The sequence below is a fragment of the Chenopodium album genome, chromosome 8 (genome assembly GCF_948465745.1).
Source record: "Chenopodium album chromosome 8, dcCheAlbu1.1, whole genome shotgun sequence".
Classification (NCBI taxonomy): domain Eukaryota; kingdom Viridiplantae; phylum Streptophyta; class Magnoliopsida; order Caryophyllales; family Amaranthaceae; genus Chenopodium; species Chenopodium album.
Genome location: NC_137841.1, coordinates 62,409,299 through 62,425,150, shown reverse-complemented (window position 1 = coordinate 62,425,150; position 15,852 = coordinate 62,409,299). Strand labels below are relative to the sequence as shown.

Below are 15,852 nucleotides of genomic sequence, written 5' to 3'. Positions count from 1 at the left end.
CGACTGTGTGGTTGGTTTTATGTCAAGCTGATTGATTGGCTTGAAAACACTTGATACTTGGAGAAGTATGGAGTGTTTTTAGGCCAATCAATCACAATGGTGATTGCCCCAAACCAAGTGCACAGCCGACCATTAAAACGGGTGCTTTGAGCTTCTTACCCAGGCGGTTATATTCCGTCTGGGGTTAACGCGTAGCCATTACACAACTCTTTTCCCCAATAGGGGATGTGAGTGCAACTTTGGAATAAATAACCCAAGTAAGAATTTCTATCAATGACCGACTGATGCCTGTGGGCATCCGGTATCTGGAAACTTATTCGTTCTTCATAGGTTATTTTGGTCAGACGGCTATGAGTTGGCCAACTTGGTCGTTCAATTTTTGCCGTCTGCATGGGTACGTAGAACCGACAAATAGTCTGTTCTCTGCGACGATTGCACCCGGAGGGGTGTCGCCGGACGCCTTTGTCCATGCTGGGACAGGCGATTTTATAAAATGAGCAACCATCCGGCTATTTTAGCCTCTGGTCTTGTTTGGGACCGGTTATATAGCCACTAAACATTTTTGTGCTTAGTTTTTAGTCAGTATTGAATTTACACTAAGTATCAAACTTAGTTTTTTAAACAAGCGGGTCAGTCTGGGTATTACCCAGGCAGATAATCAGGCAGTTTAATAAACAAAGTATCAAACTTAAATAAATAAGGGATCCGAGTAGTACCCAGGCGGTCCAACGAATATGACCTTTACTAAGTGTCAAACTCAGTTAGGTAAGGAAGAATCCGCCTGGGTATTACCCGGATGGATAATTAAACAGTAACTCGATTTTGCAAACAAAGTCTGAATCTTCATTAATTGACTCACTGTTTACAAAAAGTTTACAATCTCAGAAGTAGTACTTTTTTAGGTTGTCTACATTCCAAGTTCTAGGCAGACGCCTGCCGTCTGGGGTTTCCAGGAGGAAGGTGTCATCCCTTACTTCTTCATAGATCCGGTAGGGGCCTTCCCAATTTGGAGTTAGCTTTCCCAGCTCATTGGCCCTACCGGTTGCCTCCATTTTTCGTAACACTAAGTCGTCTACTTTCAAAGGACGCTTGTGTACTTTTTTGTTGTAGGCTCTAGTCATTCTCAGACGGTAAATCTCATGACGCAAGGCGGCATTGCCCCTGCGTTCTGGGAGTGAATCCAATGCCAGGCGCATTGCTTCCCAGTTTGCCTCTTCATCATACAGCATGAATCTGAGAGTCGGCTCATAATGTTCGATGGGCAAGACGGCTTCAGCACCGTAAACCATGAGAAATGGGGTTTCACCGGTTGCCCCTTTCGCGGTTGTCCGGATGACCCATAGGACATGGATTAATTCTTCTGCCCATAAGCCACCGGCTCTTTCTATTTTCTTTTTAACGCCGTCTGAGATGAGTTTGTTGAAGGCTTCAACTTGGCCGTTTGCTTGGGGCTGGCCAACATATGCAAAATAGCTTGAGATCCCCTGATCTCCCAACCAAGTTTTTAGCTGAGGCGTCTCAAACTGAGGACCATTATCAAACACCATAGACATAGGTACCCCATACCGGGTGATGATGTTCTTCCAAATGAAGGAAATTACGTCTGAGGTCTTGATGTTTTTAACCGCCTCAGCCTCCACCCACTTGGTGAAATAGTCCACAGCCACCAAGATGTAACGCTTTCCGCCTGGAGCAGGCGTGTAAGGACCTAGAATGTCCATACCCCATTTGGCAAACGAGATTGGGCTGTGGATGGCCGTCAGATCAGTGGCCGGACGGTGAATGAGTTTACCAAACTTTTGGCACTTGTCACATTTCTTCACCAATTCCTTGGCGTCTGCCTCAAGAGTGGGCCAAAAGTAATGTCGTCTGGCTCTGACGGCTAGGGACCTGCCGCCTATATGAGAGGCGCAGAATCCCGAGTGCAAGTCTTCGAGAACTTCCTTCCCCTTTTCCAAGGTGACACACTTCAACAGGGGCTTAAGAAATCCTGCCTTGAAGAGTTCTCCCTTTTTCAACTCGAAGCTTGCAGCTCGCTTCTTCAGGAAGGCTGCTTCCTGTGGTGAATCAGGAAGTGTGCCGTCTGAAAGATAGGCCCGGATGGCATCCATCCAGGTGGAGCTTCGGTCTAAGGTTCCAATGGGCTCTTCATGTATGCTTCTCTTTTCAAGAACTTCCCAAAAGACCGACCGAGGGGTATCACAGCAGGCGGATGAAGCCAATTTGGACAAGGCATCCGCCTGGTTGTTATCTGACCTGGGCACTTGATTCGGACGAAATTCCTCAAGTACCCCAGTCTCTTCCTTGACTGCCTGAAGATATTTGATCATAGCCGGATGAGTTGCCTCATATGCTCCTTCATACTGGCTAACGACCAACTGTGAATCAGAATAGACGTCAATCTTTGTTGCCCCTGCTGCCTTACACATGCGGATTCCGGCTAGCAGGGCTTCATATTCCGCGTCATTATTTGAGGCTTGAAACTTAAACCGCAGTGCATATTCAAATTTGTCCCCCTCTGGGGACTCATATATAATTCCTGCACCACAGCCGTTCTTTGTTGAGCTTCCGTCAACATACACTTTCCAAGCCTGGTCAGAATTGTCCGGTTGCACCGGTCGGGTCATTTCCACAATAAAGTCGGCAAACGCCTGATCTTTCACTGCTTTTCTAGGTTCAAAAGTGATTTCAAGACTTTGCATTTCAATAGCCCATTTCAACATTCTTCCGGATGACTCCAAAGTAGACATTGGCCGCTTGAGGGGCTGGTCGGTGTAGATTACCACCGGATGAACCAGGAAGTATGGCTTCAATTTCTTGAAAGCCATATACAGAGCAAGGCCAAATTTTTCTACCATGGGGTACCGGAGCTCAGCATTTTTTAAGACATGGCTAATGAAATAGACCGGAAGCTGAACACCGTCTCTCTCAGCAAGGAGAACGGCACTGAGAGCATGATCTGAGACGGATAAGTATATGTATAACACCTCCCTAGGCAATGGACTAACAAGTCTTGGCAAAGAGTGGAGGTGTTCTTTCAGCCGTTGAAAGGCCGCCTCGGCCTCATCTCCCCATTCGAACCTGGTCTTCTTCCTGATTGCTTGGAAGAAATAAAGGCATTTTTCGCCTGACCGGCTGAGGAATCCCCCCAGAGCAGCTAGGCAACCAGTTAGTCTCTGTGCTTCCTTGACAGTGCGGGGTGACTTCATGTCAATCACCGCCTGTATCTTCTCAGGGTTAGCCTCTATCCCCCTTTGATCAATCAGGAATCCGAGAAACTTCACAGACTCAACACCAAAGACGTATTTCTTAGGATTTAACATGACCTTATGCCGCTTGAGTGTGGTGAAGGTTTCTCGGAGATCAGCAAGGTGATCCGCCTGCTGTTTGGATTTGACTATCATGTCATCAATGTATGCCTCTACATTCCTCCCAATTTGATTAACAAAGACAGTATTAATCATTCGTTGGAAGGTAGCCGGCGCATTTTTTAAGCCAAACGGCATCACCGTGTAACAGAATAGCCCCTGATCAGTGACGAAGGCCGTCTTTTCTTGATCTTTCTTCCACAGGGATATCTGATGGAAGCCGGAGTAGGCATCCATAAAACTCATCAAGGCGTGACCGGCTGTAGAGTCGACCAGACTGTCGATCTTCAGAAGCGGATAATCGTCCTTAGGACACGCCCTGTTGAGGTCTATGTAATCAACACACATGCGCCAGGTCCCATTCGGTTTCTTAACAAGGACCACATTGGCCACCCAGTCGGGAAAATTACAAGGCCGAATGAACCTGGCGTCTAGCAGCTTTTTGACTTCGGCAGCTGCCGCCTGACTTCTTTCCTCGCCGTGGTTTCTTTTCTTTTGCCGGATGGGCTTCTTTTTGGGGTCCACGGCGAGTTTGTGGACAACGAGATCCGGGCTGACGCCTGGCATCTCTTCCACTTCAAAGGCAAAAATGTCTTTGAATTCCTTCAGCATAAGGTGCAAGCTTGCACCCAAGGTAGCATGAGCAACCGTTCCAACCTTAACATTACGTTCTGGACGACTGTCATCCAGAATGAGATCAATGCTTTCGCCAGCCGGTTGGGGACGGAGCTCATCTGACCGTTCACCGGCCAGTGATTGCTATTTTTTCTCTTTTTTTACCTCCACCAGCAGAGGTGCTTTTCTTTTCTTTCCGGCTGCTGGTGGGGCAGGAGCTGGGTCGGCATCCTTGACATTGTCAAGGTCTATGGGTTCCTGACCGCCTGGGGCCACGGTATCTCGGACGGCTGAGAGATAACACTCTCGGGCCGTCTTCTAATCCCCATTCAGGGAACCCACAGTGCCGTCATCCCTCTCATACTTGATGAGCATGAGAGATGGGATGATTACTGCATTGGCTACGTTGAGAGTTGGCCGGCCAAGGATGATGTTGTAGGCAGTCAACTCCTCAACGACCAAGAATCTGACGACAATATGTCGTCCCTGGCCTTTCTCCCCCAGCCGGATGGGTAAGTCAATTCTACCGGCTGGGTAGACCATCCCACCCCCAAAACCAACCAAGGGGTGGGTGACCGGGTGCATGCTGCTGACATTGTATTTCAGCTTTTGCAGACACCGGAGGCTGATGATGTCTGATGAGCTGCCGGTGTCTATAAGGATCCGTCCAACCAGCTGGTTGGCAACCTTACATTCAATGACCACCGGGTCATCATGAGGGCGGCGGACGCTGCCTCTATCCTTCTCAGTGATCAAGACGTCTGGGAAGGAAGAGCTGGCAGACGTCTGCTCATCATCATCTTTGTCCATCTTTCGAAGATGGCTCTTGGTGCCCCGGATGGAAGGGCCACCACATGAGAACCCGCCTGCTATAGTGTAGACCGGCTCCTTGTCGGTATCCGAGCTACTAGCAGGCTGGGGGTAGTCTTGGAGGACTGACCCTTGTTTTTCTTTTTTGCCCCGGCTGGGGACTTAGAAATGTAGGACTTCAACAGCCCTTTGTCAGCCAGACGGTCCAATGCCCGCTGAAGACTAAAGCAGTCGTTGGTGTCATGGCCAACCTCCTCATGGAACTGACAAAATTTATTTTTGTTCCGTGACTGGACAGAACTCTTCATAGGATTCGGCTTCTCAATGGACAGCCGATCCTTTACCTCCATGAGGATGGAGTTGCAGTCTTTGTTAAACTCGTACCTGGGGACGTACGGTTTAAACTCTTTCTTTTTCTTCTGGGACGGCTGGTCAGAGTCAGTAACCGCCCAGACTTCTTTTCTCTTCTTGCTCTCCTCTTTCTTTTTAGCCGGCTGAGCAGGCCGGTTGTCTTTCTGCTTGTCAGACTTCTTAGAGTCCGACTGGCCTCCAGGCGAGCAGAGGTCAGTAGCTTGAATGTAGCTTTTCGCCTCCCTCAGGGCCGCCTGCAGGGTGAAAGCCCCTTTTCTAACTAGGTCGAACTTAAAGGTCGACCCGTCTCTCAGACCTTTGAAAACGTCTGTAAAAGCTACCTCATCAGACAGCCCCTGATCTGAATTTTGATCAGGTTAAACCGCCTGACATATGAGCGCAGCCCTTCTCTCTCTCCCTGCTTAACAGTGCTCAAATCAAGGCTTGTTTTCTTAGCAGGGATGTTCATTGAGAAGTTGGAAGCAAACAGGAAGGCAAGCTTCCTGAAACCATCGATGGACCCGGCTGGCAGATTGCCAAACCATTGTTGGGAAATGCCCTTCAATGTAGCCGGGAAGCATCGACACCAAGTGGCATCATCCAACCCCTGCAGATACATGAGGTTGGTGTAAGCCATGAGGTGGTCTTCCGGATTGGTGGTACCATCATAGGTACCAACCAATACATTCTTAACCTTGGCCGGCTGGGCCGCCTCGGTTATCTCCCGGGTGAACGCAGAAGGCTGTTCACCCAGGCGTAGCAGACGAAGCTGCAAGTCCAATGGCTGGACATTTGGATATGCCGCCTGACCCCCAAAGAAGGTCGGTTGCATGAAGTGAGGGGAGTACTGCCCGTAAGCCTGAGTAGGCACGTACGGGACAACTCCAATCATATGAGGGCCAGAATGGACGGTATTACCGCCTGTTTGACTCTCATGCAGGGAGGGTGCACTCCCTGCAGAAATGTTGTTGAAGCTGTCTGGAAAGTTCGACGTTGAAGCCGACTCAGACAGCGATTGGTTTCTCTTCCGGTTGATGATCTCCCGGGCATCAAGAGTTGATTTTTTACTTCTCACCGGCTGCTGAGTCCGGCGAGTGTTATTGGTATTCTTCCCAGGAAGGAGAATTCTTGACTAATCAATGGTCCCGGCTGCCTTCTCCTTTGGATGAGGGGTGGGCTGCCGGTTTCTGACTGACTTCCCCTTCTCTGGAGGAGTCTTCTTCGCCGACTGACCTTTACTTAGGCCAGCTCGGCTTTTGGTGATCAGCTCTTTAATTTCACCCTTGAAACTTGTCATGAATCTCATGAGTTCGTCTCGAGTGACAGGGGCTGATCCAACTGCCGTTTGGGTTTCCCCTTCCGGCTGCCCAGTGGGTCTGCTTGGACCCGCTTGGGAGGCACCCCGCTCCAGAGTCTCTCTGGGCCGGATGCGCTTGATTATGAGAGAGCCGTCTTCGGCTGTAAAGGTTTCGACCTGAGGATCTTCATCCTCATGGTCTGTAAAGACTTCTGGGTCTTCGCCCAGACGGTTAGGGGGTGGTACAGACTCTTGAACCATCTTCGAGGTACTCTCCCCACAGACGGCGCCAAATGTTTTGGGTGTTTTTGTCCCTTGGGAGAGTTACGTCACGAAGTCTGATCCGGCTGAGCTGTACCTGCAAAACAACGGAGACTCCGGGTGGTTGGAGCTCCGCCTCCGACGATCAAGTTAGTAACTTGAAACGGAATAAAGAGAACGGAAATTGAGGTGGGTATCTGCTCGGATTCCAAGCTCAGGTCTTTCTCTGATGTAAGAGAATAAGGGTGTAATAAGTGATTCAATGTGTCCCCAAAATGGGGAAATATCTCCCTATTTATAGGGTCGTTGGAAAATGTGCCCCTACCTAGGTCACTTGACCTAGATTCTAGTGGGTTGCGCCATTTTACGGCGCTCCTAGGAGTTTGGGCCTTTGAAAGCCACCATTTCAGAAAATATATCTGAGGGCGCCAAGTGTCAAGAGGATGTTGAGCCACATGGACCATCCTGAGCTCGACACGTGGCGACCTCTCATTGGTCCACGTGTCTAGGGTAAAAATACCCTAAACAGTTTCCACTTTAAACCTTAGGTAATACGCAATACTCCATACTATATATGTCATGATGTCAAACTAATACATCTACTCGAGTGTTCAAATTTTCAAGTTTTATTATACAACCAGTTAGGTTAACCAAGTCGAGCAGTGAAACATATCCCAAGCCAAGGGTTTTTAACGAGCCAAGCTGAGACCGGGCTTATATAGGCTCGACTTGAGCTCGAAGCTCCTCAAGCCTGAAAAAATTGGGCTCATCTCGAGACATCTTAAGGCTCGGCTTAAGCTCGATACTCCTCAAGGTTCAACACTCGTAAAAGCGGGGCTCGATTTGGCTCAGTTTGGGTCGAGGCTTGACTTGACTCACTTTGGCTCGAGGTTGAGGAATTTAGTATTTAGTCCAATTAACAAGGGCCCAAATGGTGCACATGGTCATTGAATCTAAGACAATCAAAGTTTTCTTTTATAACTCTCATATTCTATCCCCTTGCTTCTATTTTTCAATGTGGACAATTTCTTTCCCTTTTTTCTTTTGTTTTAATTCTTCTATATATCCCTCAAAAAAAAAATTCTTCTATATAAACAAGAAGAAAATCATCAACGAAAGCTCCAAAACTTAGCGAGAATCCTACGAAGATTAATTTTAACAAAAAAAAAAAGGAAAAGAAAAAGAAGATTACTTCTAGTCACTAAAGCCTTAACATATAAATACTACACCGAGTCATTGGCTCGTTAATATCTCAAGCTAAACCCAAGCTCAAGTCGAGCCTATATCGAGGTTTGGTTGAGCCAAATCTTGAGCAATTAATGAACATGCTCGGCTCATTAACACCCCTATCCAAGCCCCAACCAACCATACCCAAGCCCCAACCAACCAATGTAGCTTGGAAAGATCGAGTTGACTGTGAACTTGGACTGTCATCTTCCCCAAACAAGTAGGAAAGAAAGTTCCAGAATCCATCAAGTCCCTAACGTCACCCCCACAAACACACTCTCTCTGAAACTTCCCGAACTTCCACCATCTTTTTAACCTCTTTTCTCTCTCCTCCTTCATCAGATCTGCAATACCCACTTCCCCAAATCCCCTAAATCTGAACCACATTCTTGTAATTTTCAAATTAGGGTTTTCAATTTGTTGGGGTTGAAGAGGAAAGAGATTCTACAATGGAGGGTGGAGCTGTGTCAGAAAAGCAGACATCTTCTTACACTTATTGGGTGAGAGAAACGACGTCGGAGGCTGCTCCTGCGCCTGTTCCTAAGATGCTTTCTCCTCAGGATGTTTCCAAACAACATGCCCCTGTGCTTGGTTCTGTTTGGAATACGGTATCGCTTTGATCATTAATATCTTTAATTGCGTATTAATAAAAATTGTAAAAGTCGATATTTTTAGAATATAAACGATTTTAGAATATAAACGATGAATTAATAAGATCCCACGTGATATGTTTTTATTTACGGGTATATGTTAGTGTAAAAATATGGTTAATGTTTGTAAAGTTTGATATATTGCAATTAATTTGAAAAGGATTGGGTATTCAATTTTGTGTTTTATTAGAAAAATTATTATGATTAGTGTGATATTATTAAAGCAAGAGATGATGTATGTTTTTTTTTTTTTTTGACACAATGTATGTTAATTGTTAAATTCTCTGTTTGGATGGTATTGGGTTGAATATTCTAGTAATTTTGTACTTATACTATTATGCTGGATTGCTAGGTTAATTGTGAAAAAGGTTGATTACAATGAAGGGATGTTTCTTGTAACTTGCAAGTATGCTTGTTTTGTTGTTTGAGTTTGTTAACTAATGTACCTAAGGAGGCATTTGTTGAAACTAAACTATTGTTAGTGACAAAGAATTATTTGCTAATGCCTGGTGCTACTCATTCAATGATTGAGTCGTTAAGTTGGAAAATCTCTAACAACTGTTAGTTGGATATTGCTTTTGCGGTAGAGTAATTTTCTTTGTAAGAAAGTAGTCTTGTTCTACACTTCTACTTTCTGATGAGGCGACCTTAGATTCTTAGAAGTTATTATGCTGATTTGTGCCGGCCAAAGTAACAGACTCGTGGTTCCATATCTGGCTTTTAAAAATTTAAATTTGCTATAGTTGTCGTCCTCTTTTTTTTTTTTTTTTTTTTTTTTTTGACGACTTTAATTATCTTAGTTACATTATGCTTGTTGAACTTTGCTAATATTTGATTCATATCCTTGTTTTAGGCTGGAACATGGGAGGAGAAGAACCTTAACAAGTGGTCAACTGAAAGGATTAAGGTTTGTTCTCCACAAGTAAATTATAATATTTTTGCTTTGGCCGTTTATTTGTGATTTGCCTGCCTCTGAACTGGAACTTGCCACATCTATCTTATAAATGTATGAGTTTTGATGTTTTTAAGAAAGAGGGCTTATTTCTAGTCAACATCGTCTCTTTCCTTCCCTTTCTTACATTCCTTATGTGAACATGGTCACGTATTACATTAAATTGACATGAAATTTCTCCTGGGATTGAGTTTTTTTTTTTTAATGTGTGTGTGTGTGTGTGTGATGGATTAAGGAATTATGTACTACTATATAACTCCTGTCTTTCTTCTGTGCAGTGAGTGTTGTACCTCAAGTTAGGGTTTGGGGCTCAAGTTTTATAGGATGTGATTTCCCTCGAGTGTTTTTAAGTGGTTTTTAGTTCACCAGGTTAGATTAGAGTGAATTAGTAATGTGAACTTGAGTGCTATAATAATAAAAAATTATAGGTGTGGGTATAAAATAATGTTAAAGTGTTTTTGTGGGGATTGAGGAACTTAATGCACCTGTATCAGTCTTACACTCTTACCTGTACAAACCCAAAGGAAGCATTATCATATCCATTTCATAATTTCCAACTAAACCTAGGTTTATACATTCCTTTTGTTACATATTCCAAATATCCAATACGTAAAAATATTAAGCAAGTTCATTCTTGTATATCAAACGTGTACTCATTTCTATAAGAAAGAGAACGAGCCTTGTAATGCTTTCCCCCCCCCCCCCCTGCTCTGCTCTGTCCTTTTCTTTTCTGAATAGCCATTAATATTAGGGCACTAAAATTGAGGAAGACTCTAAAAATTGGTTGAGATGGGGGAGATTAAGTGGCTGTAAGAGAATTAAGAAAAACCTAATCTCATATTAACAAAAAACTGAACTGGATTCTCTTCATGAATCCAAACTTTAATAAGTTCATATTTCACAATTCACAAATTTACTTAATAAACATGTTCGCACAACACTAGATATTTAATATTACTATAGCTGCCTTGCTCAGATCCCTAAATACAGTTCCCTTAATTAACCCATATAACTTGGAACTTATTTAGATGCCCAAAACAATTAAACCTAAACAAATTTAATTGGAATATATTTTACAGCTTGCTCCTTTTTTATTGTTCCATTTATCCTTTCAATGCACACATCTATACTTTGTCATCTTCAGCGATGTGTTATAAAAAATTGTAGAATGGTAATGTTTTGAAACTACAAATCGAGTGAAATTTAACAGGATCTTACAAACAGAAAGACAGTGGTGGTAGCAAATAGAGTTAAATGAAACAATATAAATTTTGGTGTATAAAAGGGGAATCCCTTTTCATATTAGCTTTATACTTCCTCCCAATCTTGAAGTTATTTCAGACAACTTTGGCACCTTTTCCATAGTATGAGAGGTTAAACGAGGTAGAGGAAGACCAAAAATGACCTGGTTGGAAGGAGTTAGGAAGGATATGATCATATGAAGCATATGGATTTGCATGAGAATGAGGCATTTGATTGTAAGGGATGGAAGAGGAAGATTTTTGTGGATGACTATATGGAATAATCACTTTTTGTTTATGCAGCTGACCCCCCCTTATGGGATTAAGGCTTTGATTGATTGATTGATTTATCCTGAGTATCTTTTGTAATAAAATGCTCTTGGCTGTCATGCTTGTCATTGTGGTACTGACATGTTTGTGGTGATTAGTTGGCTTGACAATAGACATGCAGTTGTATCTGTTTGTTTTATTTGCACTTTAGCTGCTTACTGCTTCTCCTTATGTCATTTTGCAGGAGTTGCTTAGTTCTATTGGCTCCCTGGAGTTTACTAATGGAAAAGCAGAAATAAGTGAAGTATCAAAATGTTCAGGCGATGTGAGTATTGCCTTTACGCACATCATCACCGCATTATTGGTGATTTTATTGAATAAAAATAAAAGTAGCCTATTTCCATGTGCTATTTATTCAAATAATTTATACTCTGAGAGGACTTCTTTTTCAAGTCTCAACTATTAAAATCTGGACTTAATATTGAGTAAAGCTCTTGGATATAGAGGATGAGTTGTATTTGATGTTTTTGTAATACTGCTCTCTAAAAATGGATTTTACGCGCATGTTCTGATGTACATGATGATGCCAGTGGTAGGGCTTTATTAAGATGCAACTTTGATCTGAGGTTTTAACTTTTGTCAAAGGATTTGAATTTGGATCCTGATTGAAAATGGCTTTGAATGTCGATCCAACACTTGTTTCTTAAAATTCAGGTTTAGCTTCTATATTCAGATTATGATTTGGATCTGAAACTGTTTGTAGCTGTAGTTTCATCTACCTTCTGAAATTAGTTGTTCTTTAGCTACTTCACTTTATTGATTAATGAATCCTTCAACAGGAGCTTTCGTTTTGGATGTGGTTGTCTTCAGGTACCCATGCATGAAGATTTGATTTCCTGACACAGTTGTGTTATTAGTACTACCTCCACAGCTCCATCACATTTTTATATGCCTTAATGAATTCTTTTTCACAAAACCCCAAGTGTCCTTACTCTAGAAATGTGGTTTGGTTGTTATACTTGAGTCTTTGTCTTGACTTTTAATGTGCATATCATGCCAACTTGGCCTCATAAACTGGGGTGAAGGGAGTTTCGAGTAGATTAAAGGAAAATAGGAATTAGAAAATATATATTATTGATAATTGTTAATACCTTATTAGTATGAAGTTTGGCCACTAGGCCATAGGCAGTTGGAATATACATACTTAAATTTAATATCAGTGTGTACTTTATCTGCAATATGAACTTACTGTTTTGTCAAATATATAATACACAGGCCTACTTGGTGACGGTTCGTAACAAGAAACGTGTTGGCTATACTTACGAGTTAACCATTGATGTCAAAGGTTGGCATTTAGAAATTCACTTTTACACAGAATACCACTTTTAGGTTTTTTCTTTAATAAGATTGTCATGTGACAACTTGGAACAGGTGAATGGCAGGTTGGTGGAGAGAGTAAGAAGATAAAGGGATATCTGGAAATTGCAGAGTTCTCATATGGGGAATTAGATGACTTGGAGGTATGTCTGTATGAGTATGTCAGTAAATTGAAACTTTGTTTAAAACTGTAATTTGATATATTGACCAAAGCTAAAGGGTTTTTAGGGACTAAATCTATAGATTCCTGTTTATGTAATGTGTTTGGTTGTTCTTTTGGGGTGTGTACTGTCATCCTAACTTTATTTAGCTATGCGGTAGTTTTCACTTAAATTTATATGATTTCAATTATTGGTAGTTGCAGTCCAATTCACCATCTTGTTATGAAAACTATTTGATTTGGCTGAAGGGTGCTGGTTTAGTTTACAATACGGGGGCCTAATGTTTTGTGGTTCCTCTATTTAAGTATATGCTGATCACTAATTGGTCCTGAATTTCATAGTGTCGTCTTACAGCATCACTTGCTAGTTGCTACAATTATTATAGAAAGTTTATGTACCACAATGAAAGGAGTCAATAGACTTCAATATGGGATCATCATATGCCAGTTCTTATTTTCCGACAAAGATGCTCTCCTATATTCTGATATCTGCCTGTTTTCTCTGGATGGTCTTCTACATTCTACTTATGCTCTCCAGACAAAGATAGAAAATGCTTACCCTTAATGTATCTTGACAACCATCACCTAGTACTTGGATTGCCTCCTCAGAATACTTCTTAGAATGTGAACTAATATAAAATTTTCATAGTTCATAGACCAAGGCCCTATGGCTACCTAATTACTTATGATGCCTTAGAAGTTGACATAGTTATAACTTATGATAGTTGTGGAAGTACTTCAGAAATTTATGCAGAGTTGGGGCAATGAGCTATTTGGCTTATTTAAATGGCAGTTATTAGAGCCTTAGAGATACCTCCTGGAGGAATTTGGTATTTTAAATTTATTTTCCGTTCTCTTTTAATATGCCTAATAAATCCTCTCTCCTTTCCCTTCCCTTTACCCTCCTCTTCCTTGTACCATTGTTATCCAAATGTACGATTAGTGTAAACAGCTGTAAAAGTTCATACTATATTTGTAAGGTCCCAACAAGTTTGTGTAGATGGTTGTCATAAGTCTCATTACTTGCTGGTTGTAGCAAGTAGTTGCAGTTAGAGCGCAGAGCACTCTATTTCTTTTTTCTTTTTTTTTTTTTTTTTGTTTAAAGCCTTTATTTACTACGTATGGAGTACCTATTTTCTTCTTTGTGTCAAATGGCTGATTCTGTCTGAGAATGTTTGTGCTCCCTACTTGAAGCCATTGCAGCTGGGTTTTTATAACCATATTCTGACAATTCTTTTGCCATGTATGTTTGCAGCTTACCGTGAATATAAGCGGAGGCAGTGATTTGCCACACCAAGATAAGCAGAGTATTACCAAGGATTTGAAGTCTTTCTTACAACCCTTGCGTGAAAAGCTGTTACAGTTTGAACAAGAACTCAAAGAGAGGTAGAACTGTCGAAGGATCAATGTGCCTCTCGATGTACTCTACTCATTTATTGCTCTTGCTAGTTTCAGAAATTATGTAACATTAGAATATCAATCGAGATTCCATCAACCAAATGTAAGAGTAAAAGTCTCAGTTTTCAGGGATCTCTAGCTCAGTCATTTCAGTTCGTTTTGTGTACTCTAAAAATGTGCTTTGAATTCAAACCTTTTGTTATCTAAGAAAGCTAAAACTTCTCTTTTGTTAGTTTGTCAATTGTCACAATATGGAATTTTTTCGATCAGTGTTCCTTCTACTTCGTAATACGGAGTATAAAAGAGATGTTAACGAATAACGATTTATTTTGAGGTAGCGAGGCTAAAAGCCAGGCATCTAAGAGGATGGATTCCCTTATCGATTAATATATCCCTGTTTGCATAAAAACATGACACCAAATCTGTTTCTAAGTATTCCAAAAATCACTTTCAAATGCTCAAGTTTGGAAGAATAAAATTACTTTTTCTTTTAATTTATAATTACATTTCTCATTATTATTTGGAGAAGTTTCAAAACTAACACACGCATTGGATAGTAATAATAATAATAATAATAATAATAATAATAATAATAATAATAATAATAATAATAATCTAAAAGACAAAAAAGCATCAATAATGAAGGCTATGGGGTAACAATTTGATCCCTTTTGGATTCTCACTATAAGAGCAAGTTTAGCCCTAAGTCTTAAGATTTGGGTGACATCATCATTTTGATTCTTAAGATTTATATTTAAGATTTTTCTCATTTTTCTTCAAAAATCTCAAACAAATCTCAAGTTGAGTCTTGAAATTTTAAGACTCAACTTAAGACTTGAGATTGGGACCTACTCACTCACCCACTTCACTTTTATTTTTATTATCCTTTTTTTTTTTTTTTTTTTTTTTTTTTTTTTTTTTTTTTACACTTTTCTACGTATAATATGTCAAATATTTAAGTCTTAGGGCTAAAGTGATAAATTTGTGTAAGTCTTAGTGAGTCTAAACAAGAATTTGATGATATCATTTTCAATGGGGACTATAAAAAATGATGTCACATCCAAATCTTAAGATTTGGGGCTAAACTTGCTTTAAGAACTAGTAAAAGAGTGCAATTAACCAATTTTGAAATGTATTAAAAAGTCTAAATATTAAGCTAAACACTAATTTTAATGAGACTGGCCACAATGTGCGGTCAAGTGGTCAACGATTATAAGATATTTTGTTAGTGTTATAGGGATTGCTTAACTTAGGGCTTGTTCACATTTATTGAGCTGAATTGAATTGAACTGAATTGAATTGATTGGAGCTGAAATGAATTGAACTAATTGGAGCTGAAGTAAACTGAACTAAGCTAAAATTAATAATGAGAAAAGAAAATTACGAGCTAAACTCAACTGAAATTAAGTTGAAGTAAACAGGCCCTTAGTCAATATTATAGGAATTTTTTTGTTATATTACAAATGATCACATGGTGTGATCTGCCACACACAAAACACATTGTAATTTTTTTTTTTTTAAGAACAAAACGCATTGTAAGTTATACTTAAAAAAAAAAAAAAAAAAAAAAGCAAAAGCTAACGAACGCCTTGGGGACGTTGGATAAGCTAGCTAAAAGTAGAAAGATTAAATTAAAATTAACATTAAATTAATTACACCAATTGACGCGTGATTTTGTCATATTTTTCCAAATTCATACCATTTTGAGTAATATTTTAAATGCTTATCCAACGTCCCGGGGTTAGCAAGATCTAAAAAAATACTAATAATAATCCATAAAGATGCCTAATTATATATGATCATAAATCAAAATCAAAATAACTTTTTAAAAATAATTTAAAATAGAGGTAGGGGAATCCCACAAAATCTCAAATT

At 40.8% G+C, this 15,852-nt stretch overlaps 1 protein-coding gene across 1 annotated transcript; it reads left to right on the top strand.

The window, feature by feature from the left end:
- Nucleotides 1–8,078: 8,078 nt before the first annotated feature.
- Nucleotides 8,079–14,209, top strand: LOC145641945 (uncharacterized). Its single transcript, XM_081692978.1, has 6 exons — nt 8,079–8,537; nt 9,433–9,486; nt 11,287–11,367; nt 12,318–12,387; nt 12,474–12,562; nt 13,835–14,209. Exons 1-6 carry the CDS (start codon nt 8,379–8,381, stop codon nt 13,967–13,969), a joined length of 588 nt encoding a protein of 195 aa, XP_081549104.1. The 5' UTR covers nt 8,079–8,378; the 3' UTR covers nt 13,970–14,209.
- The last annotated feature ends 1,643 nt before the right edge of the window (nt 14,210–15,852 follow it).